Source organism: Argopecten irradians, chromosome 6 (assembly GCF_041381155.1).
Source record: "Argopecten irradians isolate NY chromosome 6, Ai_NY, whole genome shotgun sequence".
Classification (NCBI taxonomy): Eukaryota; Metazoa; Mollusca; class Bivalvia; order Pectinida; family Pectinidae; genus Argopecten; species Argopecten irradians.
Window position 1 is genome coordinate 4547042 of NC_091139.1, and position 27394 is coordinate 4574435.

Below are 27394 nucleotides of genomic sequence, written 5' to 3' on the forward strand. Positions count from 1 at the left end.
AGTTCGCCTAAAAGAACATCTATCTAAATAAATGCCTAATGCACAACATATCAACGAGATGGTGCAACATCACAGAGGCCAGGCAATATTAGCTTAATACATTTTGACATATCCTTATAAAAACGGTAAAAAACATACAAAATATATGATAGAAAAGTAAACTGTCAAGTTCTACGTATACGTAATTCCCCTAATTCCCAAGTATCTATGTATCCCACATCTGAGCACAAACTTCTACGTTAAAATCAACACATGTAATAGGGATAGAAAAATACATATATAACACATCATATCTCCGTCAAACGGCCAAGATCCGACAAATTTTTTGCTTTCCATTTTTTCGGACATACTGGTTTATTAAAAAATATTTAGACGTCAAAGTGTTATTTAACATTGCAAGCACAAACAACGCTTTTCTTAGTTCTACAGTGATATACATATTGTTTAAAATGCAGTGACATCATGTTTATCATATTGTTATGGTGACCATGTAAGTCAAGCAGTATTGATAATGAAGATACACTTACATTAAAAGTAGTCTTTTCACAAAGCCATTTCTCAAATTCCATACGAAGCTTGGTTACTATTGAACATTCGTAAAATAAGTGTAAATACGTTTCATATTCATTCCAGCAAAAAGTACAAAGCAGGGAGTCCTACACTTTTATCCGAGATACAAAAAAATGTTTGTTGGTAAAATTCGATGGACCAGACGATATTGTAGCCATCTTAACTTTGTATCATGTGTTTGTTCAAAAATATTGCTGTGGGTTTTCTCCCACTCATAATCATCTTTGTCCAATCCCAAGTCACGTGCCCTTTTTACTCTGTAAGAATTGTTATTGATGATTCATAAATTTGAATTAAAGTTTTGTATATAATTCTCTTTCCAGGTCCATCTGAAATGATGCTTTCTAAGAAGTATGGGAAAATGGGGGTGGGGGGGGGGGGTTACATTATTGGCGTTTTCTTTTAAAGATGGAAAAGATTTGGTTATCGTCTTCTTTAAAAAAGGAGGTTGGAATTGATAAAACTGACAAAATTTGGGATAAGAAAAAACAACATCCATCTTCATCCAACACATCATGAATAATTATTAAACCTCTGATATACCAATCCCTCCAGTATTTTTATCAATAGTAATTAGAGAGTTGGACCATAATGGTTCCTTCAAAATATACATGTCATTGGGAGGGAAAATCTGCTTTATCTCTGAAAGTATAAGAAAAACTTCCTTCCAGAATAAATTACAAGTTCTTTTTGACATAAATTTTAAAAAAAAATCATCCCCCGTGTTAGACAAATGAAGTTCAATTTCGTGATCATGATATTCCAGTAGAAGACATGCCCAATTACAGTCTGGACTTTTCATGAATCTTCTTATCCAGCTTAATTTTAAGACTTAAGAAAAGACTCTAAATGAAGCATCTCCAAACCACCATTCTCTCTGTTCTGAATAATTTGTTTTCTAGAAATTCGATGTTGACGAACCCAATAAATAATCAAAGATGATTTTATTAAGTCTGGCTAAATATTGGCTACATGGAGAAGGTAAGCTAATAAATAAATGCACTAATTTGGAAAAAGACACTGACTTGACCAGCACTATTCTGCCAATTAATGTTAAAGATATTTTGGACCAATTATTAAGAAAGGCTTCAATCTCACCAATTTTTGGAAGATAATTGAGATTCATCATATCCTCGAGATCTTGGCTGAATACAATCCCAAGTACTTTAACTGGACCATTTGTCCAATAAAACCTTCATATCGCTACAAATCCTATCGCCTGATCCTCTCTTACCACCAATCCACAGCACTTTTGACTTTTCAATATTTGGCTTCAATCCAGAAAATTTGGCATACTGGTCTAGTATTGATAGCTAGCAGCTCTAAGAGAACTGTCATCACCATTTAATAATAATATTGTATCATCAGCAAACTTTCTATTTATCTTGATACCTACAACTTCAGGGCAATTTCTTATCATAATTGCTAGCACTTCAGAGTAAAAAAATGTAGGGGCAAACTGGATCACCCTGTCTACACCCTTTACCAATTTAGACAAATTCTGAAAAAATACCATTCTGTATCATTTATCATCGCCTTCTGAACAGTTTAATTAAAATAAAGTAAACGTTAGTTTCCCGCCGTCGTCCTTGTTACTGTGCGTTTAATTATAATATATAATGAATTCTTAGAATTTATATGTTTTTATTGTTTTATATATATATATATATATATATAATTGACTATCATTGTACCAGACGGCAGATCAGTGAACTGTATATTGCTCTACTGTGCAGGGAAACTGATATTTTTGGTTTTGTACCTCACCTTAGGCCATCGATATCAATGTTCTTATGGGTTTTTTTTTGTGTTTAAGAAACGGTTTATATTTTGTTTTTGAGAGTTTGCCTTTTTCTGAGAGTAAATCTGCCTTTTATAAAAGTCAACACCAACAGTTAACCACAATTTTGAGAATTACAATACTTTAAATTAAACAGGATTAGTGATTTTTGGCAGTACTGCCAAAAATCATTATATTAACATTTTCAGTGTAGTGAAGTGAGTACATACGGTCAGACCATGAAGCCATATTGTTGTCCACAATTTCATTGCACAATTTTACAGTATTATTAATAATTGTAAAGTGATTTGTGAAGGTATGTTTTCATCAAAACATGTTTTAGGCTTAAAAAACAAGATTTCACAGTGCATAACCAATGTGATCTAACTAACATTTATAAGGCATCATATATGTTTGTCTGTCCATTTGAACGATTTTCATAGATTTATTCATTAAAACGTATGGTTTTGAATAGATAATTGAAGAAAAAATAACATTTGAAAATTTTCGGCCAGTTACGGCACATATAACTTTAACAGATCTTTTGTGATAAAAGAATATTAAAAGGTGTGTATGGTTTTTTTTTAGTCTTTATGGGACACTCTAGTGTGGCTAACTCTGTTACATAATCAAGCGGCAAAATGTGGCATAAATTCCATTTTCTTATGAAACGCTACAAAACAGTTACTGTACATTATCCGTGTGTCTATCCCGATTTTAGCCCTGCCCTTAAACCGGAAGTTCCGTAAAGTCTGTAAAACAGTAACTTCCGGTGCACATGGATTTTATTTACGTTTTGCAATAATTTTTAGACAGCTATTCCGACAGTAATATGTAGATCAAAACAAGTATTTGGTACGAAATGGAGTATATCGCAGATGGACAATTCGACGACGCAGAAGAAGACTTAAAATTTAGGTAAAATCTCTCTTCGATTGGCCTACAAAAAATATGGGTCTGTTTTGTGTCTGGTGTATGGCTTCTTTCAGCTGTCTTTTACTTTTTAGTCTGGAGTTTTCATGCGAATTCTCCTAGCCTGTCTACTCCTTTTTAACGTTTCTCCGTCGACGTCTGGATTCTTCACAATCTGCTATCGTTGTTATATGTAATCATGATGTTTTATTGATACTGAAACCTTATTAAAAGATGCTTTTATCAGTTATCAGAATTCAGAAGTAGATTTTGGCAAAAATTATTTGGCATAATCTGATGATATTATAAGTCAGTGTTTGTCGAAAAATTGAAACACATTTGTAGTAAATCTCATTTCTTTAAAATTCCTCATTTCAGAACGAGTGATGACAAAATTCAGCAAGCTACAAAGTTCAGCGACAAATTGGAAAACAAGGGTATACATAATAAAAAAAGGGGCGTGAAATGTCCATTTTATAGCATAGCATTACATATTGAATATAAGTATGTTATAATGAAAATTCAGCCAAATTTATTGTACATTATTCAAAGCATCAATAATTCCCTAGCTGTAATGATGTATGATATAACATGATATCTTTGATATATACTTAAATGTTTTTACTCTGATCAACTTGATATTGAATTATATATTAAAATATATTCTTTACTCTTAACGATGTCACTGTCATAATTGATATAACTTAGCGACGGTCACTGTGTTAGCTTAGTTGTTGTTTAAAATAAATAATTCATGTAATTATGACCTCTCTTCAGCCAAGTTCGTATAATTTGTAATGCATTCTAATTTCTTTTTCAGTGATTGAGCTTGAATTGAATGATAACAAAACCCCAAATACAGGCGATGATGGATACTGGGAGGAGGAGGACTTGGAAGATGAGGATGAAGATGATAATTACGACTGGGACGGGATGACAGGAGACTTTACTAAGAAATACAATGCTGTCACATCTCATAGCCAGCAGGTATTAATTATAGAATTTGTATAAATGTTGGTGTACCAATGATGACCCTACTTATTATTCTGTCTTTGCATATTGCAGAGTTAGTGGTAGGTATTGGTTGTTACGTCATGTGTTTGGGAGCATATATAACGTGATATTTTTCCGAGAAAAAAATGTAAGTTTCACTCACAAAATTATGATGTCACAATAGATACCTACCTATAGCTACAAGGTAAGTACCTCTGTTATCATGCAAAAACATTGATAGAAGGCATCAATTTAAAAGTAATAAGAATGGAGACCTTTCTCTTTTTACGATATTCCTTTTTGACTTTTCTATTTTTAGGTCACCTGAGACGAAGTCTCAAGTGACCTATTCTAATCGCCTTTTGTCCGTCGTCGTGCGTCGTCCGTCGTGCGTCGTGCGTCGTGCGTCGTGCATCGTATGTCCGTAAACAATTTACATTTTCGACTTCTTCTCCAAAACTGCTGAAGCAATTTCAATGAAATTTTGCACAAACCTTCTAAGGCATAAGGCCAATCAAAAATTGTGAATTATATGGTCCCCACCCCCCAGGGGGCTGTGGGAGGGGCCAAAAGGGGTTTAAAATTGAGTAAAAATTTCAAAAATCTTCTTCTCTACTCACAGATGTGGTACGAATCAAATACTCTTCATAGATAGAAAAGGTCATCTTAAGGTTCTTTACAAAAAATTGTGAATTATATGACCCTGGGGTCTCTAGTTTCCACCCTGGGGAGGGGTTATGTTTACTATAGTTTATATTGGGGGAAAACAACATTTTTGCGCATTATTTGGTCATTTATAATAGGAAATGAGTCAAATGTTGTCAGAATTATCAGTATGAGATGGCCATTTAATCCTATTAACAAATTTTCTATGACTGACCCCCAGGGGCCTTAGGGGCCGGGGTTCAAAAGGGGTAAAATATAGGCTTAAAACTTCAAACAATCTTATTCTGGATATTATAAGGAAAATGGTAGGAATTCATATACTTTTCAGTAAATGAGAAAGGTCCTTAGGTCCTGTACAATAATTGTGTATTTTATGACCTGGGGGTCTTCACTGTTTCCCCATGGGAGATGGGTCAAGTTTATCTATAGGTTTATATAAGGCGAACACATTTATGTGCATGTTTTGATCTATTTTAATTGGAAACAATGTCAAATACTTGGTTAGAATGAGTAGCCTTATGATTAGCATTTTAAATTATCATATCCACATTGGGTTCCTGGCCGACGCACCTGGGGCAGAGGGGCCGGGGCTAAATAATAGGGTCAAATTAGGCATAAATCTTCAAAATCTTTCCTCGGAAATTCTTGGAAATGGTGGAATCAAATACATTTCATAAACTAGAAAGGTCTTAAGGTCTTTTACAAAAAAAATGTGAATTATATGACCCTGGGGTCTCACGTTTCCCCCTGGGGAGGGGGTCAAGTTTACTATAGTTTATATAGGGAAAACACATTTTATGAGCATTTTTTGCTCAAATTATCATTGGAAACGAGTCAAACCTGGTTAGAATTATTAGCCTGAGATAGCATTTTAATATCATATCCATATTGGTCCAGGCCGACCCCCTGGGGGCAGAGGGGCGGGGCCAAAAAAAGGGTCAAATAGGCTAAAACTTCAAAAATATTCTTTTAAAATTCTGGAAATGGTATAATCAAATACACTTTATAGATGAAAAGGTCTTAAAGGTTGTTTTATAAAAATTGTAAAATTATATGACCCTGGGGGTCTCACGTTTCCCCTTGGGGAGGGGGTCAAGTTTACTACAGTTTATATAGGAAAAACACATTAATGAGCATTTTTTGCTCAATTTTCATAGGAAATGAGTCAAACTTGGTTAGAATTATTAGCCTGAGATAGCATTTTAATATCATATCCACATTGGTCCTGGCCGACCCCCTAGGGGCAGAGGGACAGGGCTAAAAAGGGTCGAATAGGCTAAAACTTCAAAAATCTTCTAAAATTCTGGATATAGTAGAATCAAATAATTATAGATGGAAAGGTCTTAATGTGTTTTATAAAAATTGTGAATTATATGACCTTGGGGTCTCACGTTACCCCCTGGGGAGGGGTCAAGTTTACTTTAGTTTATGTAGGAAAAACGTATTTGTGACATTATTTGCCCAATTTTCGTAGGAAATTAGTCAAACTTGATTATAATTATTAGCCATTTTTAATATTCATATCCGTTCCTCGATGACCCCATGGGGGACCAGAGGGAGGGGCGGACTCCAACACAGGTTCTCAAAATGATTAAAATTTCATAAAAATACCATATAAGTTTCATCAGGTTGTGATGGTAAGCAAGAATACTCTTCATAGCTCTAAAAAGTCTAATTTTTATTAGATGACCAACTTCAAATGAATATCTTTGTTCAGTATATATTCTAACTCAGGTGACCGTTAACGGCCCTATGGGGCCTCCTAGTAAATTTTAAGGTATGATTAGTTATAACCATATTGATGTGCCTATGCTAACCTTGCTTGTTTTTGCCTATTATAATAAATCTTAACTCATTTGTTTCAGCCCCAATACAAATCGCCAAACCAAACCAGAATTCCTTCAAAAGGTGCCAACACATTTTCAAACCCACCAGATAAAACCATGAGGAAATTTGTAGATAAAATCAATGTTGGTAAGTAAGTCATCTTACCATTGTGACAGGGGAGGTAACTAGGGATGTCACGGTTCATGTTTTTTTCAGCTCAGTTTGGTTTCAACTTTTTTTGATCGGTTTTCGGTTTTTTCGGTTCGGTTCAGGCAAATCTCAATTACACTTTTTAAGTCTATTTTCTATCAAAAGCAAGTTCTGCTTTAGATTTAAAGATGGTATATCACTTAAACAAATGGTTTTTTTTTCTTTATCAAGATTTCACTTCTAATTAAAAACATATAATTTATTTCGCCCTGAAAAATAATCCACAGCACTATATCCTATATACATTGAAGTTCTAAAAGTGCATGCAGCAAAGAAATTCATTAATTATTCTATATCATTTTGTGTCTTAATTAGACATATAAAACGATTAAATACCAATTTTTGTTCAAATATTGAGTATCATTTATGATCTCTCAGCAGTGGAACATCTTTAAAAAAACATAATTGAACATTTTCTTATCTTTTTAACTCTTTCAGTACTATTGACACATTAATCAGTCACAGAGAGATATATGTCCTAGTATCCTTTATGATACATTATTTCGTCACTAAAACTTTTCTCGTATCCTTCATGACGCATTATTATGTGATGATTGACATGTGAAAATCGTAAGTTTTACCGCAAATCAATACATCGGTATTATCCCAGAAAAAGTGTTTTTAAAAAGTATTATGCATTTGAATTATAATAGAGATAAACATTATTACGTACCAGGTGCATGTTCAATCGTAAAATGGTTTAATTCACGGAATATTGGCCGACGGAAACGCGATTGTTTACAATCGGCAACACAATGGCGGCTTGATTTAGCTGCCGATATTCTGCGGGATTAATGTTATCGGAAAAATACATAATAAAAAATTATCAATTATAAAATATCAAACATTTAGTGAAATATATCATTTAGATATTATGTATGTGAAAAATCATGTCCGCAGACAGCAAAAAACGATCTTCTGAATGACTGAACTTGCACACGTGTTACACATATATGTCGGTCAACAGGTGTATTTCTCGGGATTCTGACAAACAACTTCGCCGTATTTTCAATGAAATAATCTGCAATACAGTTTATACACGTAAATTACAGGTATTATAGGACAGTTATTTTTTTAATGAACCGAACCGAAACTTAGAGTTATCGTACCGAACCGAACCGTACGGTTGAATTTTTCGGTTAACCGTATTTTCGGTTAACCGTGACACTCCTAGAGGTAACTCATGGTGTTTAAATCTCATGCTTTATGAAGTTACTCAGGAATTCATTAATAAACACAGCATTATTCAAGGTTCCTCAATTGAATGACTTGCTAAGTTTTTTTTGCAATATCAAAGTACAAAAAGATGATTTTGGAGATGATTAAACCCTGTCAATTAGACATTGTATTTGTTAAAGTTTTTTTAGTTTTTAATTTTTAAATCAAGAGAAGCATATACATAGTGTTTCTGATGTATGTCCTACCACGCTCTGTCCCAGTTCTGGCTATGATATTTAAGTCTTGCATATAATCCTAGATCAATGTATTATAGGTCATTGTACAATATGTGTATAATGCATTTATTTGGCCCAAAAGAAAATGATAAGTATTCATATGTTCAGCCATCATTACAATAATTTGTGTTTTCTTTGGTAATAGATCAGTACTCTGGCCCTAAGCTGACAAACTCAGCGATGTCTGGACTGATGAATTCTGGCAAGAAAATGAACAATGACAGGTATTCTCATTATTTTCTAATAAATCTTTCTTCAGCATTAAAGATGTAATCAGTGAGCTTGAATACAATGACTATAGATCTAGGCTGCTCACACCAAATTGTGCATCTGTAAATTCTTCTTCAGTAAATGGGTTTGAAGGTATTTAAGATTATCAAATGATAATTAAGATGTCATCATATCATGTCGTTTACATTTGCTCCATATTTTCCTTCTGATAAAACGAAATGAGGCAATTGCTACCATACATCAATAACATACCTCATAAATTAATGACATTATAGGTAACAGTAATACAGGAAAGCCAGATTACCAGGAGAAAAACCACTGACCACCAGCTGCCAGGTACTGACCACTTATCGGTGTTTTTTCTCCAGGTACTCCGAATTTCCTCCACCAACAATCCTAGCATGTCCTTACATGACCCTGGCTGTTAATAGGACACAGGTCACAGTGATTCCAACTACTTCTAACATTTATTAGAATTGGTTCATAGTGTTTCTGATGTATGTCCTACCACGCTCTGTCCCAGTTCTGGCTATGATATTTAAGTCTTGCATATAATCCTAGATCAATGTATTATAGGTCATTGTACAATATGTGTATAATGCATTTATTTGGCCCAAAGAAAATGATAAGTATTCATATGTTCAGCCATCATTACAATAATTTGTGTTTTCTTTGGTAATAGATCAGTACTCTGGCCCTAAGCTGACAAACTCAGCGATGTCTGGACTGATGAATTCTGGCAAGAAAATGAACAATGACAGGTATTCTCATTATTTTCTAATAAATCTTTCTTCAGCATTAAAGATGTAATCAGTGAGCTTGAATACAATGACTATAGATCTAGGCTGCTCACACCAAATTGTGCATCTGTAAATTCTTCTTCAATAAATTGGTTTGAAGGTATTAAGATCATCAAATGATAATTAAGATGTCACCATATCATGTCGTTTACATTTGCTCCATATTTTCCTTCTGATAAAACAAAATGAGGCAATTGCTACCATACATCAATAACATACCTCATAAATTAATAACATTATAGGTAACAGTAATACAGGAAAGCCAGATTACCAGGAGAAAAACCACTGACCAGCAGCTGCCAGGTACTGACCACTTATCGGTGGTTTTTCTCCAGGTACTCTGACTTTCCTCCACCAACAATCCTAGCATGTCCTTACATGACCCTGGCTGTTAATAGGACACAGGTCACAGTGATTCCAACTACTTCTAACATTTATTAGAACTGGTTTATTACCTATTTAACACAACTTCAATGAATTCTCAGGCTAAATTTTTCCTTTGATACTAAAATGTGATGACTATTGATGTATCGGTAGATGCCAACGTAAGGATAAAGCCGATAGAGCCACGGCCGAGCAGGTGATGGACCCTCGTACACGTATGATACTGTTTAAGATGCTGAGCAAGGGTATCATCACCGAGATCAATGGATGCATTAGTACAGGGAAGGAGGCCAATGTGTACCATGCTACAGCCAAAGATGGATCACATCGCGCCGTCAAGGTCAGTTCAGAGTGCTGTTTTCAAGGTCAGGTTATTTCAGATTCCGTCTAGTTAATTTTTACACAAAAGTGTAACATCATAATCAATTTAAATAAGCTTTACTAACTTGTTTGATTAGATTTATGAATTATTTATTTCAAACTTTTGTGAAATCAGCAGAAATACCAAAATACACCTTCAAGCATTATGTTCTTTTGTATATCTCTAACATTTTTTTGTTCAGTCTGTTTTAAATTCGCTATTTTGAACATTGAAATATTGAAATGTTTTCTTTGTAGGTATACAAGACATCCATTCTGGTATTTAAGGATCGAGACAAATATGTCACAGGCGAATTTAGGTAAATCGTTCAGCTACATGCGTTTAAAATAACAAAAAAAAACTGATGGAGTTCACATATATATATATTAGACTGTCTTGCGGCTACTAGTCTCTTTTGGATAATTAAAATTGTCACTAAAAGGTTTTCTAGATTTTTTTTTCTCTTTTTATATTTAATTATAGGTTTCCTTAGTTTCAAACTAGGGGAGATAATCTAGTAATGAAATTCAGCTGAGAAAGTTGTATCAATAACTTAGGGTCTGGCATGGGTGCAAGTCTAATGCCATATATATATGTCACATTTCAAAGGATTTTCCCATCAACTTCAACATCTGAATTTTGATATTTGTATTTTAAGAATCACCATTTGATTCGCTGTTACTGAGGAAAGTATGCTTATTGTGCTTGAAATGCTATTCAGATCTGTCACTATGTACATGCATATTAACTGTGTTCATTTGTTTATATTAACTGTTCAATTTTCACAATATCAAATACTGTTTTATACAGATTCAGAAACGGTTATTGTAAACACAACCCCAGGAAGATGGTGAGGACCTGGGCCGAGAAGGAAATGAGGAATCTTATTAGGTAAATATGTTGAAATGTTCAGAAATTGATATCAGGTTTTGACTATATTTTAGATTATGTACTGAATGGTGTTTTGTGTAATGTTAATGCTGAATTTATGTTTTATTGTTAGAAGGGCAAATAAAGGATAGGACATATTCACAACAAACTTGTACTTGGAGTTGACAATACCTCTGTTACCATTTTCTAACAGCACAGACTACAGTACTCCCAGTACTTTGATTTTAATAATATTATCATAACTATTAGTCTGTTCTTAAATTCCATAATAACAGGATCCACCAATCTGGAATTTTGTGTCCTGAGCCAGTGTTCCTTCGGAGTCACGTTCTCGTCATGGACTTTATCGGCACGGATGGCTGGTGAGTAGTCAACGACTAAACTTCAGAATGTTTGTAACCAACTACTAAACTTTAAACAGTGTTTCTGGTTGTTTTGTTCAACGTAATATAGAGTTTTGGCAACGTTAAATATAAAAAGTCATGTAATGATTGATTTTCATGAGTATTTTGATATTTTCTATATGAAAGTGAAATTGTGAAATATGTTTGGTCAAATTGTGAAGTGACTCAGTGATTTACGGGACTCACCTAGACGAGTCCTGAACTCATGATTTTCCTGTGGGACTTTGAAAACCCTCTATAATTATACTGAGACTTATCAGTATTTTAAGATTAGTGTTCTGGACCTTAAAATATTGCTGAAGGTTGATACCTATCCATCCCTGACCTTAACATTTAATTACAGGCCCGCACCACTGCTGAAGGACTGTGACATCTCCGATTCGAAGGCTCGTGAACTCTATCTTCAGTGTATCCATATGGTGCGGACACTGTATCATACCTGTAAACTCATTCACGCCGATCTCAGCGAGTTTAATATGCTGTAAGTTCTATCAGTCTTTAAAGCCAAACTTATATATTTGGTGACCTCAACTAGTTATTTGCTGTTTATCTTACCTGTCTTTAAATTCTTAACACCTACCGTATGCAAAGAAAATATTACAATCTCATGTAAATCATAATTGTATGTCTGATCGTTTGAAAAACAGAATTGCTAACAAATTTTGTTGTGATTTCCCTCATTTTTAGCTCACCTGGCCCGAAGGGCCGGTGAGCTTATGTCATGGCGCGGCGTCCGTCGTCCGTCGGCGTCCGTCGGCGTCCGTCTGTCCGTCAACATTTCCTTTAAATCGCTACTAGTCCTAGAGTTCTGCATGGAATGTAACCAAATTTGGCCACAAACATCCTTGGGGGAAGGGGAACAGAACTTGTATAAATTTTGGCTCTGACCCCCCGGGGGCAGGAGGGGTGGGGCCCAATAGGGGAAATAGAGGTAAATCCTTTAAATCACTACTAGTCTGCATGGAATGTAACCAAATTTGGCCACAAACATCCTTGGGGGAATAAGAACAGAGTTTGTATAAATTTTGGCTCTGACCCCCCAGGGGCAGGAGGGGTGGGGCCCAATAGGGGAAATAGAGGTAAATCCTTTAAATCACTACTTGTCCTAGAGTTCTTCATGGAATGTAACCAAATTGCCACAACAATGGGGAGGAACAGAACTTGTATAAATTTTGCTCTGACCCCCGGGGCAGGAAGGCGGGGCCCAATAGGGGAAATATAGGTAAATCCTATAAATCGCTATTAGTTAGAGTTCTGCATGGATGTAACCAATTTGCACAAACATCCTTGGGAAAAGGGGAATACTGTGTAAATTTGGCTCTGACCCCCAGGGCAGGAGGGGCGGGGCCATAGGGGAAATTCTTCCTTCAGAAAAGAAACAATGAACCTGTATTCAGAACATTACTTGGCATTACAAACCAGTGAGCGATACAGCCCTCTGGGCCTCTTGTTTTTATTAACGCCATTGATGGTTGATGAATGCATAAATAAAATATGAAATATTATGTTTGCAAATGCTTGTTTTTTGACAACTGGTTGTGATCTTTACAGATACCATGAAGGTAAAGTGTATGTTATCGATGTGTCACAGTCAGTGGAGCATGACCATCCTCACGCTCTCGAGTTCCTCAGGAAGGACTGCACCAACATCACAGGTAGTGTTCTCAGAAAGGAAAGAAAGTGTAATCTTACATATTTTCAAGATCTGTTTTGTAAAGCTTTCTGAAAATTCATAAAAGCTTTGTGAAACCCTAGCAAATTTTGTATAGAATGTTGAAGAATTCATAGGCTGGAGCTGCTGTATGTAGGGGAAAAAATGTTTCGTAGAAGAGTTTTCTAAAGGTCATGCATGACAGCAATATAATTTGTGTTATAACTCTGGAGGTAACTTTGTACCATAGTAAGATCATACTATTTCAGTTTTGATTAATGTTATATTACAACTTCTCTTCTGAAAATCCTGTTAATTATAAGTGGTTCCTAACAAATCCTATTGGCTAAGTTTGTAATGCTATGTAAGGGTGACCATAGAAGTGTGAGTTCATTCACAATTACCCACGGTAGTGTCTCTAAACATTGCTGAGGTCTAAGATTTAAAAAAACAAAAAATAAATAATAATAATATTCTTAATTGCTCAGGCTACTTAGACTCTGTGGGTACTGAGAAATAGTATCAGTAATTATCAGGTATGATTAAAATTAACAAAACAAAACAACAAAAAATTTATCTCAGAAAAAGTATGTCAATACCGTAATGAATATATTCTGATTTAGATTTCTTCAGGAAGAAAGGCGTATGTACACTGACAATGAAAGAGCTGTTTGATTTTGTGACGGATATAACTATTACCGATGACAACATTGATGCCTACCTGGATCATGTGATGGAGATGTCAGCCAATCGGACGCAGGAAGACATCACAGAGCAGCAAAAGATAGACGACGAGGTACAAAATTTCCACGTATAGTATTCCTGTCCTACTCTTGTCCATCTGGTCCACATTCTGACTTTTGACCTACATCAATCAATGTTGTGTGGACCAATCTGCTGTTCTTTTCACTAGATTTTTGAAAATGTTTTTGGTGAGGGAAGGGAAGTAAACATGTAAGTTCACTGAAGGATAAAATCTTAATAGCAATACATGATGGATTGTGCTGAACTTTACAACAAGGTATTATTATAGATTGTGTGAAAACATACCAGAAAACTTCTTTTCTTTGTGCAGACAACAGCGATACAGCGATGAGAGAGCATTACTGAAATTGCTGTCAGGAATATTAGTGTGACAAGTTACAGCAATGATAAACAAGTTTTACTTTTATTTACAATGACTACATAACCGTCAAATTTTATTTTACAGGTTTTCAAAAATGCCTTTATACCAAGAACCTTAGACGATGTTATTGACTTCGAAAGAGATTTTACAAAAGCAAAGACAGGGAAAACTGATCATGTAAGTCAGAATACATTGGTATGAAGATAGGATGTTTGTGTGACATTATACACTTGAGTAGATCGCTACACTGTAAACGCTTATGTTTCATCTCATCTCTTATCAATGTGCTTTTCTAGCCAACATCATTCTCCTAAATGTCAAATTGCATTTATAAAATCTTATGTAAATTATTTTAAGACAGACTTTGAATCAAATCCTAATTTGCTAACCTTTAAAATTGAAAAAAAAAATGAATCAAATTTTAATGTGCTAACCTTTAAAATTAAAAAAAAAATATGAAAACATGTGCGAAAACTTATATGTACCGAAATATGTTTGAAATATACCAGTCAATTTCTGATTTGCTACCTGATGAAATTCACTTATTGCTTTTCAATTTTAATGAAAGAATCTTTTTATTTTGAAGATTTTGTACCAGACAGTGACTGGTTTAAAAGCAGACTTGACAGGGGCCCAACAGGTAAGTTTATATGGAACAGTTACAGCAAACCAGAGTTAGTTGATCTGGTTAAACAGCTGAATAGGATCAAACATTGTTAAATAGAAGTTGACCATGGTAAGCTATTTGAGTAGTGAAGTTATATGTACTTATAAAAGAATAAGTGTAGTCAAGCTAGCAAATTACATTGAATAATATGAACTTGAAGCAGTCTTTCAGTCTGATAATTCTGAAATAATATTAACGGTGTATCTGTTTAAAATCTTATTCAAACATGCTTGTGCTTGTACTGCTAAACCACACACACTTTATCTGTCAACGCTTGTTATACAAATCTCTCTCTCTCTATGGGATAAGAGAAAAAAATATCTTGTTGTGATCTCTCTTTAAAACACTATACATATTTATTTTGGAGGTAGTTTAGTTTTAGCACTTTCTGCATTGCCTTTGTAGCTCTCATTGTTAAATTTTGTTAAAGGGTATATCCAGTATGAACCACAAAAATACGTTAAATTATAACCCTACTTATAAATCACACAGTTTTACTGCACTAAAACCAATCTGTTAACAGTATTAATTAAACATCTTTTCAGGAACCTGTGTTACTAGAGGATAAAGCAGAAACAACAGATGTATCTGAGGATGTGAAGGATAAAGACAACAGTGTGGTAGATTCTGAGGACAGCAGTGACTGTAGTGATAGTGATGATAGTGACAATAGTGAAAAAGTAAACAAGGCGGCATTATCTCATCGACCGAGAGACGAATCACCCAACAGTAAAAAGGTACCTGTCTGACCTATATAACTCCCCTAAATTGCAGAATGAACTGGTCCAAATTCTCTAAATGGAAAGAGTTCAAATATGTATATAGGTGAATGAGTTAATGCCAGTAGAGATAATGTCTCATATAAATTGTACTTTTCCGTTTTAATTGTACTCTTCTACTTGTAATCTGGACCTGGATTAAGAAGACATCTGTCACATGCTTGATTTCAATGGTCATATTTGGCAGGTTCCATTGTAGAATGACTTTTTTTGTACTAATCTATGTTAATGAACAGAGATAACTGACGGATATCTGAGTGTAATGAACAGAGATAACTGATGGATATCTGATCATGAGTGTAATGAACAGAGATAACTGATGGATATTTGATTGTAATGAACAGAGATTCTTGGTGGATATCTGAGTGTAATGAACAGAGATAACTGATGGATATCTGAGTGTAATGAACAGAGATAACTGATGGATATCTGAGTATAATCAACAGAGATAACTTATGGATATCTGAGTGTAATTAAAAGAGGTTCTTGGTGGATATCTGAGTGAAATGGACAGAGATAACTTATGGATATCTGAGTGTAATGAACAGAGATAACTGATGGATATCTGAGTGTAATGAACAGAGATAACTGATGGATATCTGAGTGTAATGAACAGAGATAACTGATGGATATCTCAGTGTAATGAACAGAGATAACTGATGGATATCTGAGTGTAATGAACAGAGATAACTGATGGATATCTGAGTGTAATGAACAGAGATAACTGATGGATATCTGAGTGTAATGAACAGAGATAACTGATGGATATCTGAGTGTAATGAACAGAGATATAACTGGTGGATATCTGAGTGTAATGAACAGAGATAACTGATGGATGTCTGAGTGTAATGAACAGAGATAACTGATGGATATCTGAGTGTAATGAACAGAGATAACTGATGGATATCTGAGTGTAATGAACAGAGATAACTGATGGATATCTGAGTATAATGAACAGAGATAACTGATGGATGTCTGAGTGTAATGAACAGAGATAACTGATGGATATCTGAGTGTAATGTTGGTGATCAGGTAGAGCTACCATTCAAACAAAGATTTAGGTTTATACATGGGAAACATTGAGGAAGTTAGGTTTACCATTTATGTAATGTTCAGTAAGTTGTCTTATCTTTCAACTGTGGTAATACAATATAATATTAGTGGTAGCAATTATAGTAAAGATGTGTCTTGAATTACAATCTGCCACAAATACATAACACAAAGGACAGTTTTGTATGTCCACAAGGAATTGAACAAGTTGATCACTGCACTTCATGTTGAAATCTCAGATGGTTTGAATACTAGTACCTAGAAAATAGAGATAGTTCTATAGCAGAGAGAGTTTAATTTTACAGATATTCTAGTTTTCCTATTAATACAGTTTTACCGCTCACTTATATCATTTCTTTTATATTTTACAGGAAAGAAAACAAAAAATAAAAGAGGAACAGAGAGAAAAGCGGAAAAATAAAATCCCAAAACACATCAAAAAGAAAAAAGAAAAAATGGGTAAAAGTGGAAAGAAGAGCTAAAGTAATAAGTGTTTTTATGGACGTAAAATGAAATATTGTCATGACCCTGCTATAGGTATTTCATGTGAGGAAAAAATGACAGACGAAAGTGTTTGAAGTTAATAATTTAAAAACATGAAAAAAGAAAAACCATGAGCATAATTTAAAGCATTGGTCATGAATCAAAAATGCAAGTCTAATACTAAGAACTTTTGACAAAGAAAATTCAGGATTTTGTTTTAATTCATTGCAGTCAAACCAGGCTAATATGTTAGATTCCTGGAGCAGAATTTATCAATATATATTGATACACATGTAAGACAGATAGAGAATTAAATTATGAAATCTTCATTAAAACGTCAGTTTATAATTTGTGTTTTTGAGTTGATAACTACCTGACAGAAAGCAAAACAAAATTGTCTGTGAGACAAATCTTCAACAGAGCAAATAAAATACTGACTCGGCTGAGGCAAAATATTACTCCAAAATGCACAAGTCAACAACTCTCTCTGGTTGAAAAGTTCCAAAGAGTTACAGTCTCTAACTGATGGAATAATAGTTCAAAAGAGTTGAACATCACTTAAAACAGAGACATCTCTGCAGAAGGATAAATCAAACAGCAGCAATCAAATACTACTTGCAAGATTAAAGATTCAAAGTGACCTTGGATGACTCTTACTGTACTGTTTTAGTTGTAAAATGAATCTACACAGAAGGGTTAAGTGCCGTTTGTATCATGATATGTGTAAATGGCATAGATGTATTGTGTCACAATATTACAATAGGCACCCCGGAATATTTTCTAATATTTGTCCAGAACCTATACCACTGTAGTTCCCCTGTAGGTTTGGTGAGAGCCTGAGCAGATAGAGAATCCTCTTCATCACATAATTTAGCAGCATACTAGGGAGAAAAGGGCTACTCTCCTTGTCCAGGTTTCAAAAATATTACAGTTTCTTTTGGAACAGGCAGATGCTGACCAGCTGTAGCCTTATAGACAGGTTATTATCAAACCACATATCACATGATGTACATTAATTAGGACAACTGAGGTATTGTAAGACTTGCCATAGCAACTACCCCTGTAAAAGAACCAGCTGCTTTACAAGGCTGCTTTCTTGGGGTCCCAACTGGCTAGTTCCAACAAAATCCTACCTGTGTATAAAGACCACTTTGGCATAAATGCCACTTTCTTTTTTTCCCTTTGTGACTTTTATAGACAAGTTCAGACTGAGAACTATTGTATTTAAGTTGACTGTTGTGCCATGAATTCTGGTTTTTAAGAGGTGTTCTTCATACTTTTTCTATCAATTCATATAGATTGATATAGCTTGAGATGTTTTAAAGGGCAATTTCTAATAACATATTGACCAAAAAATTATATTGCATTTAAATTTCCTGTATGGAATATTTGGAACCAGTTGAATAAGTTCTAATTCATTCGGTACATGTCCATTTCAAGAGGAGACAACTACCTTCTGTAATATTGCTTCAAAAACATTTTCAATTCCATAAGTTTTGAAGGTTAAAGACCCTCTACCATTCCGAAACAGTTTTTGATTTTTAAAATGGGAATGTAAAACTAGATTAATATTTTGTAGAGTGTCAAAAGTTATAAAGTTAACGTTAATACTAGACTTATTATCACCTCCTAAACAATCTAATCAAAATACATAAAATGTTAATTTTCTTTATTGTTATTATTATGAATTTGATATTGCTATCTACCGAGTTTATTTTTTTCTCTGGCAATAAATAAACAAACCTTCAATAAAAATGTTGTCTGTCTGCACTGTGTTTCAATCAATCTATAGGGATACATGTAGTTATGATTTTCTCATGAAGCCTGTTCTATCCACTTCTACACCACACTCACATATATAAAATCAATGTTTCATAGTTACAAATTCTCATGCAGGTAGGCCTGACAGTTCCGGTGAAAATCCGACTATTACACTCTCCCATTTTGTCCTAAACCAATCAACGACGCTGTACTATATCGCAGCCAATCAAAATGCGTGTTTCATTCTGGAAAGGAAAATGGTGTGTTGTCTGCTAGAATGGAGAAAAAAGCGATGTCCGTTTTCCGTCATCCAACTTTTATCAAAAGGCATATTGTCCATGACCAAAATTTTAAGTATTTTAGACAAAAGAATTTATTTAAAAACAAACACAAGAATATTTCCTCCCCACTGGCACATGCCATATGGTGACAGCTCGCAATGTTAGACGAGTGCCGACGAGGTACGGCTGCTGGGTATCGATCTCTGGTTCGGTACAACAGCAGTATGAAACCGCGACATTCCCGATCAATAAAATACCTTCATTCGCCAGAGACCTTACCACGGAAGGAGGAACAACGGCTAAAACAGTATAGTTGTCGTTGTTACACAAGCCTGGTACGGGATGGACTGAAGCCAAGGAACCGAAAACGATGCATGTCTTCCGTCAACGTAAGTACACAGCCAGTAGCTTATTGTCCAACATCGTTTATCGCAAAGCCCTTAGTAACAAAAGCAACTATTCATGAAAATGCTTTGTGGTGCATAGACTAGGACACGGACTGTGTACACATTTGTCAATAAAATGACCTTTCCGATCGAAAGCTCCATATCCTTGCAGCCCGATTGTTTTCTCAAAATAATCTATAAACATTCGGTGCCCTGTTTCGTGTTCAATCTACTTATTTATTTAACAATCAACAACAGTGTTAAGATTAGTTTCAGACATGTAACGTTATTATAGGCCTACATAAAATAAAGTAAACTGAAATTAGATATGTGCAGGTGCTAATGTTGATGAATTTTGATACATGCACACGCGTACTGAAAGCTAATTAAACACGTCAATATTGTTAAAGAAATGAGATTAATAAACTAATGCAATAAGGACATTTGAAAGATTGAAAAACGTACATTACATATCTTTCATAACATCTCCAGGATCAGACAAAATCTCGTCCATTCAGGCTTTGGACCTGTAGCTTTGTAAAAATTGTTTGTTCAACCTCATGTTATAATTCATTGGAAGAAATCCTTTCTTTTGAATGGCTTTAGTGAGTCATACTGTAACTAAATACTTACTGGGGCCCTACCAATAGTCACGAAGGAACAGTAATTTTGATTAAGGAAAAAAACAATTGTTTGCATCTCAAGAAACAAATAATTTCCACATAAACAAAACAACACCATCATGAAGTATTCGTCAACAGCTCCAGATATTCAGAAATGTGGACACACAGTAGGGGAATATGCACACAATCATGACAACTGTTCTGTCATTACTAGTACTGGTTGGGTCCCAGTACAGTATACAAATTTTTTGAAGTTGAGAAACTTCAATCTTTAAATTAAATTCTCCACCTCCCTAAGGAATGATGAACAATTAAAGGACTGAAATTTTGCCGGAAGCAATTTAATGAAAAGACAGTTATATATACAAGAAAGAGGTGCAGTGCTCCACATTTTAATTTCAGCAATCAACTAGCGAAAGCACTGCACCCCTTATAAGCTTATTACATGAAAGCAACACATATTAAACACACTAGCACATTTAGCAAACTAGCACATTTAGCACAAATCAACACACTGGAAGCTTGCGACTTATAAATACTAAGCACATACATCCATTGCCACATTCACAAAACATAACTTGCACATTCACCATTGAAAAATACACCATCATCCGCCCGTCTCGTTCCTTAACGGGAACAAATTTACCGTAATTAACAAGCAAAATTTCACATTTGATTAGGGAAAGGTGAGTAGCAGAAAATTATTCATCCACACTGGACAAGTGTCTATCTCGTAAGGCTCGAAAACCCGCCAACTTCGAACAATGAAATGGTAAGTGTCAAACTTGACCAATCGCGAGGAAGGTCACGTTTTGACACAGGTGAGAATTTCTCAACACATACATACCCAGAGAGAAGAAGTACTCAAAGGCATGTACATAGTATCGTGGATAATTAGGCTATTTGCCAGGGTCAAATTCATTCAGGTTAACCAAAAGTTCTGAAAGAATTCAAATTCCTCAAAATTTGTGAATTCAACCCTTAGTATCACTGATACAATTATTGGTAACAATTACTGCTAAAAGACTTTTTTAAACAGCAAAAAGCAGAAATATACATGTAAATATTTGTTTTTGATCATCGGCATCCATTTCTTATATTAGAGATTATGTAACTCAACAGTAATTGTTGCAATTGTGGTCCATCCTGTGCATAATGCAACCGTTGGAGTTTGAACTAAGACAAAATGTACCAGCAGCTGTAAGTAAATATATGGAGTGCATGATACAGATCCATATAAAAGAACGTCGCAAGAAAATAAAAGATAAAAAAAAAAATCAAATTACAGCATTAAACTTGCATCACAAAATTAAAAAAAAAAATATCCTCATGTCTAAGAGCCATATGTTAATTGGTTAACGTTGCTCAAGTATTTAAAACTACTGACTTTATCAGCTGCTTTCAGATTGAAAGAATTTTGACCGGTCAGATAGCTGGGTTTTCCATAAGAATTTATAAACATAAATTACTTTTTTCACCAAAGAATTAAGCATATCATTATAACCTATTGTCAAGTAGACTTTCTAAGAACACACAGAAATGGTTTTTTTTTCGTTACTGGTTTTATTGCATGCTCAGGATATATTTCATATTATCTTGGAATACATGCCTCAGGGGGTTATGATGGAATTTGATTGTCTTCTGCAATGTCTTGCACTCACACAAGGGTGATTTTGCCTTACTGGTATAATCATGTGGAAGTTGCATGATGTAGTTAAAATTATGTAAGACCAAGTAAGAATACATGTAAAGGTTGGTCCATTATGAGAAATGCTTCTTTTCAATGTGCATGATATTACTGTATAAGAGACAGTGTATTTTGTACAGAATGGTGTAAGCTTCAGCACAATTTTAGTTTACAAATGCATGCACAGATACAGAAAGCATATGATTGTTTATGATGTTACAGATGCAAAAGGTTTGTACTGGCTGTTCCATAAAATGATAAATGGGTCTTTCTCAGATTAAATATGGGCCCCCTACAGAAAAAAGAGTGGGGTCATGTTCTTTTTCTGTTTAAAAATTTTTTTAGTATGGCGTAAATGTAAACCCAGAATTTTATATGTACAAAGTTTGCATATTTACTGCGACATCTCTTGTTGTGTATATTTTATATATTTCATAGATGTGTGTAAGTTAGAGTTATGTGCCTGAAAAATTGTTTTGCAACTTCTTAAAAATATATGATTTGTAGAATTAAAGCTTATTTCTAAGCTGACAGTGCTTTTGATTTTGGGAAAGAAAATCCAATAGCAATAATGAAATTAATCAAGTCGGCACAAGAAAAAAATGGACGGAAATCTTTAAAGCAGTCCGTGTGGATCATCTACTTGGTGTATGCAGCCCACGTCACATGTATACTTACCACAATTAAAACTTTCCTCCAGCACTTGTCCGATCGTATTGATTTCTTCATGCTTGAGCTTCTATCCGACATGGAGGGATGGTGTCAAATGTTCCTACAAAGTTTCTCTTGTGTTAGAATAAGTATTTATTGTTCTATTGTATTTTACTCGAAATCTATAGAGTAAGTGGCACTGTATTTTTAACAAATTCTATTCTAAGTCAACATAATTTCTATTGCATAGGTTGTCTTAGGAAAGAGTTACTAGTAGTTTAGGGTAAATTTGCATTGTATTAACAGCCAGGGTCATTTAAGGATATGCCAGGATTTGAAAGTCGCGGAAAACTGAAGTTCCAGGAGAAAATTGCTGACTATGGTCAGAACTTTGCTGACCCCTGTGGTCAGTACCTTGCTGACCAACATGAGTATTGCACTGGCAACCCAGAGGTGAAGGGCTGATATTTTTAGAATAACTTTTATTGTCCCTAGTGTATTTAATGGAGAATGAAATGAAATTTTTAATTAAGAGAGTCAGTTTATTCTTTCTTTCTTCAAGTAGATTATATTCTTTTTGGAATGTGAAATAAATTTTCTGCAAAAAGAAAAAAAAAGTTTTAAATCCAGAAGAATTGGTTGATCATACCGACACATTTTTAGAAAGAAGGTATTATAAATGGAATGTATGTCTTATTTTGTTTCAGATTTACCTGGTAGCAGACCTCTTCAAGGAAAATAGATTTAAAATATTATGAGTTAGATGGCTGATGAGACTTTCATTTCAAAGTTGAAAAAGATGTCTGCCTGGCAAAGCATTTCTGTGTTACTATGTGTGATGTGCTGGACAGTTAATGGATACCCAGGCGAGGAAAAGAGAGACATGGGCACCCTGGAGGGGGATGTCCAGAACTGGGCAATGTTGATTCAGAACTACATACTACAGGTCAGTCAACATGTCTTTTATTAGGACCTAAACCCTAGGTGTTTTGTTGGACATGTTTAGCTCAAATTGTTCTGTGTACAGTTAATGACAATTGTATTTGCTATAGTTTAATATGTAACTTGTAAACTAGCTGTGTATAGTGTAGAACATGTGTATCTCCCATAGCTTGTGTACAGTGTAGAACATGTGTATCTCCCATAGCCCTGCATTGTAGGTGCAGTGTTAGAATTGTACCTCTCCCATAGCTGTGTACAGTGTAGAACATGTGTATCTTTCATAGCTGTGTACAGTGTAGAACATGTGTATCTCCCATAGCTGTGTACAGTGTAGAACATGTGTATCTCCCATAGCTGTGTACAGTGTAGAACATGTGTATCTCCCATAGCTGTGTACAGTGTAGAACATGTGTATCTCCCATAGCTGTGTACAGTGTAGAACATGTGTATCTCCCATAGCTTGTACAGTGTAGAACATGTGTATCTCCCATAGCTATGTACAGTGTAGAACATGTGTATCTCCCATAGCTTGTACAGTGTAGAACATGTGTATCTCCCATAGCTGTGTACAGTGTAGAACATGTGTATCTCCCATAGCTGTGTACAGTGTAGAACATGTGTATCTCCCATAGCTATGTACATGTGGTGTAGAACATGTGTATCTCCCATAGCTGTGTACAGTGTAGAACATGTGTATCTCCCATAGCTTGTACAGTGTAGAACATGTGTATCTCCCATAGCTGTGTACAGTGTAGAACATGTGTATCTCCCATAGCTGTGTACAGTGTAGAACATGTGTATCTCTCATAGCTGTGTACAGTGTAGAACATGTGTATCTCCCATAGCTATGTACAGTGTAGAACATGTGTATCTCCCATAGCTGTGTACAGTGTAGAACATGTGTATCTCTCATAGCTGTGTACAGTGTAGAACATGTGTATCTCTCATAGCTGTGTACAGTGTAGAACATGTGTATCTCCCATAGCTGTGTGTATAGTGTAGAACATGTGTATCTCCCATAGCTGTGTACAGTGTAGAACATGTGTATCTCCCATAGCTGTGTACAGTGTAGAACATGTGTATCTCCCATAGCTGTGTACAGTGTAGAACATGTGTATCTCCCATAGCTGTGTACAGTGTAGAACATGTGTATACCCATAGCTGTGTACAGTGTAGAACATGTGTATCTCCCATAGCTGTGTACAGTGTAGAACATGTGTATCTCCCATAGCTGTGTACAGTGTAGAACATGTGTATCTCCCATAGCTGTGTACAGTGTAGAACATGTGTATCTCCCATAGCTGTGTACAGTGTAGAACATGTGTATCTCCCCATAGCTGTGTACAGTGTAGAACATGTGTATCTCCCATAGCTGTGTACAGTGTAGAACATGTGTATCTCCCATAGCTGTGTACAGTGTAGAACATGTGTATCTCCCATAGCTGTGTACAGTGTAGAACATGTGTATCTCCCATAGCTGTGTACAGTGTAGAACATGTGTATCTCCCATAGCTGTGTACAGTGTAGAACATGTGTATCTCTCATAGCTGTGTACAGTGTAGAACATGTGTATCTCCCATAGCTGTGTACAGTGTAGAACATGTGTATCTCCCATAGCTGTGTACAGTGTAGAACATGTGTATCTCCCATAGCTGTGTACAGTGTAGAACATGTGTATCTCCCATAGCTGTGTACAGTGTAGAACATGTGTATCTCCCATAGCTGTGTACAGTGTAGAACATGTGTATCTCCCATAGCTGTGTACAGTGTAGAACATGTGTATCTCCCATAGCTATGTACAGTGTAGAACATGTGTATCTCCCATAGCTGTGTACAGTGTAGAACATGTGTATCTCCCATAGCTGTGTACAGTGTAGAACATGTGTATCTCTCATAGCTGTGTATAGTGTAGAACATGTGTATCTCCCATAGCTATGTACAGTGTAGAACATGTGTATCTCCCATAGCTGTGTATAGTGTAGAACATGTGTATCTCCCATAGCTGTGTACAGTGTAGAACATGTGTATCTCCCATAGCTGTGTACAGTGTAGAACATGTGTATCTCCCATAGCTGTGTACAGTGTAGAACATGTGTATCTCCCATAGCTGTGTATAGTGTAGAACATGTGTATCTCCCATAGCTGTGTACAGTGTAGAACATGTGTATCTCCCATAGCTTTGTACAGTGTAGAACATGTGTATCTCCCATAGCTGTGTACAGTGTAGAACATGTGTATCTCCCATAGCTGTGTACAGTGTAGAACATGTGTATCTCCCATAGCTGTGTATAGTGTAGAACATGTGTATCTCCCATAGCTGTGTACAGTGTAGAACATGTGTATCTCCCATAGCTATGTACAGTGTAGAACATGTGTATCTCCCATAGCTGTGTACAGTGTAGAACATGTGTATCTCCCATAGCTGTGTATAGTGTAGAACATGTGTATCTCCCATAGCTGTGTACAGTGTAGAACATGTGTATCTCCCATAGCTGTGTACAGTGTAGAACATGTGTATCTCCCATAGCTGTGTATAGTGTAGAACATGTGTATCTCTCATAGCTGTGTACAGTGTAGAACATGTGTATCTCCCATAGCTGTGTACAGTGTAGAACATGTGTATCTCTCATAGCTGTGTACAGTGTAGAACATGTGTATCTCCCATAGCTGTGTACAGTGTAGAACATGTGTATCTCCCATAGCTGTGTATAGTGTAGAACATGTGTATCTCCCATAGCTGTGTACAGTGTAGAACATGTGTATCTCCCATAGCTGTGTACAGTGTAGAACATGTGTATCTCTCATAGCTGTGTACAGTGTAGAATCTCTCAAGGTTCATATAAGATGTCTGTTATATGTGTATAGCAACCTATAGTTATAATGAAGTACATGTAGTTTCATTGGTCCCGAATGGTTCATTATAGCATGTTTAACTCACTGTAGACCCTTTTCTTTTGTTAGATGAAAAGATCCATATCTTTAGAATCATTGGTTAGATTGAGCTCTCAAAATTCCCATTTGAAAATTGTTAGTGTGTGACATCGTGTGTTTGATGTGGATAAAGTATGTTTTACCTTCTGGTGATTATGACGTTATATTTTAACATTATTTTTGTGATGTCACAATCACTGCAAGACAGGACTTGTCTATGGTAAATTGTACTGTACCCACGTCGTTTTTGGTAACTGAAAACCCTCTTATTGACATTCTAGTAGTACTTGTTTAGAATTCCTGGTAACAGCATATTGCTTTATGAAATACCACCACACTAATCAACAAGTTAATATTTTGAGAAATCAATAATAACTTCTGTTGTAGTTGGCCAGTGATGGTATCAAACGTGACTTCTCACAATCCTACCTCGACCAAGCTAGCTACACAAAGGATGTCAAAAATGGCAGTGAGATTGTTGTAGCTGTGAAGGAATCTCTGGGTGCCTACTTTGAAAAGAAGAAAATTGCTGCACGGGTGAGTATAGCATGAAGATATTTTGGAAGTGAAAGATTAATCACTTGAATTTCCAATTGATTTTACAACACCATAAATATTAGTTTATGTTTCAGTGTACAAGTTAAGTTAAATGGCACATGTTTACTCTTTTAATATAATTTTGACATTAAACTGAAAATTCTTTCATTCACCAATGTCATTCCTAGTCTGGTTTTAGTATGCTTTAGTATGATTTCTCCCACTCAAACCTGTCTATAAGAAACACTGAAATAAAGACAGAAAATGGACACTACAGACAGGTTGGAAATTGCCTTTATAGACAGATGGTTACTTTAGACAGGTTGCCGTTATAGTCAAGATCCATTTTCTTTTGT

General features: G+C 35.2%; 2 protein-coding genes across 2 annotated transcripts in view; both read left to right on the forward strand.

The window, feature by feature from the left end:
* The first annotated feature begins 3088 nt into the window (after window positions 1-3088).
* LOC138324757 (serine/threonine-protein kinase RIO1-like) lies at window positions 3089-17587 on the forward strand. Its single transcript, XM_069269884.1, has 16 exons — window positions 3089-3268; window positions 3641-3699; window positions 4083-4249; window positions 6787-6895; window positions 8558-8636; window positions 9981-10167; window positions 10446-10507; window positions 10999-11079; window positions 11355-11441; window positions 11827-11964; window positions 13035-13138; window positions 13758-13930; window positions 14345-14437; window positions 14847-14900; window positions 15473-15664; window positions 17128-17587. Exons 1-16 carry the CDS (start codon window positions 3213-3215, stop codon window positions 17236-17238), a joined length of 1752 nt encoding a protein of 583 aa, XP_069125985.1. The 5' UTR covers window positions 3089-3212; the 3' UTR covers window positions 17239-17587.
* A 1695-nt stretch (window positions 17588-19282) lies between these two features.
* LOC138324758 (voltage-dependent calcium channel subunit alpha-2/delta-2-like) overlaps window positions 19283-27394 on the forward strand; it is a 39619-nt gene continuing 31507 nt past the window's right edge. Inside the window, 3 exon segments of the mRNA XM_069269885.1 lie at window positions 19283-19670; window positions 23336-23574; window positions 26889-27038. Coding sequence (XP_069125986.1) covers window positions 23392-23574; window positions 26889-27038 — 333 coding nt within the window. The 5' untranslated portion in view covers window positions 19283-19670; window positions 23336-23391.

Excerpts from the sequence above, each read along its gene's own strand:
- LOC138324757 (XM_069269884.1), top strand. The coding sequence starts at position 3,213 with ATGGAGTATATCGCAGATGGACAATTCGACGACGCAGAAGAAGACTTA. Across the intron at positions 6,896-8,557 it reads TGTAGATAAAATCAATGTTG|ATCAGTACTCTGGCCCTAAG; the intron begins GTAAGTAAGTCA and ends CTTTGGTAATAG. Across the intron at positions 10,508-10,998 it reads TATGTCACAGGCGAATTTAG|ATTCAGAAACGGTTATTGTA; the intron begins GTAAATCGTTCA and ends TGTTTTATACAG.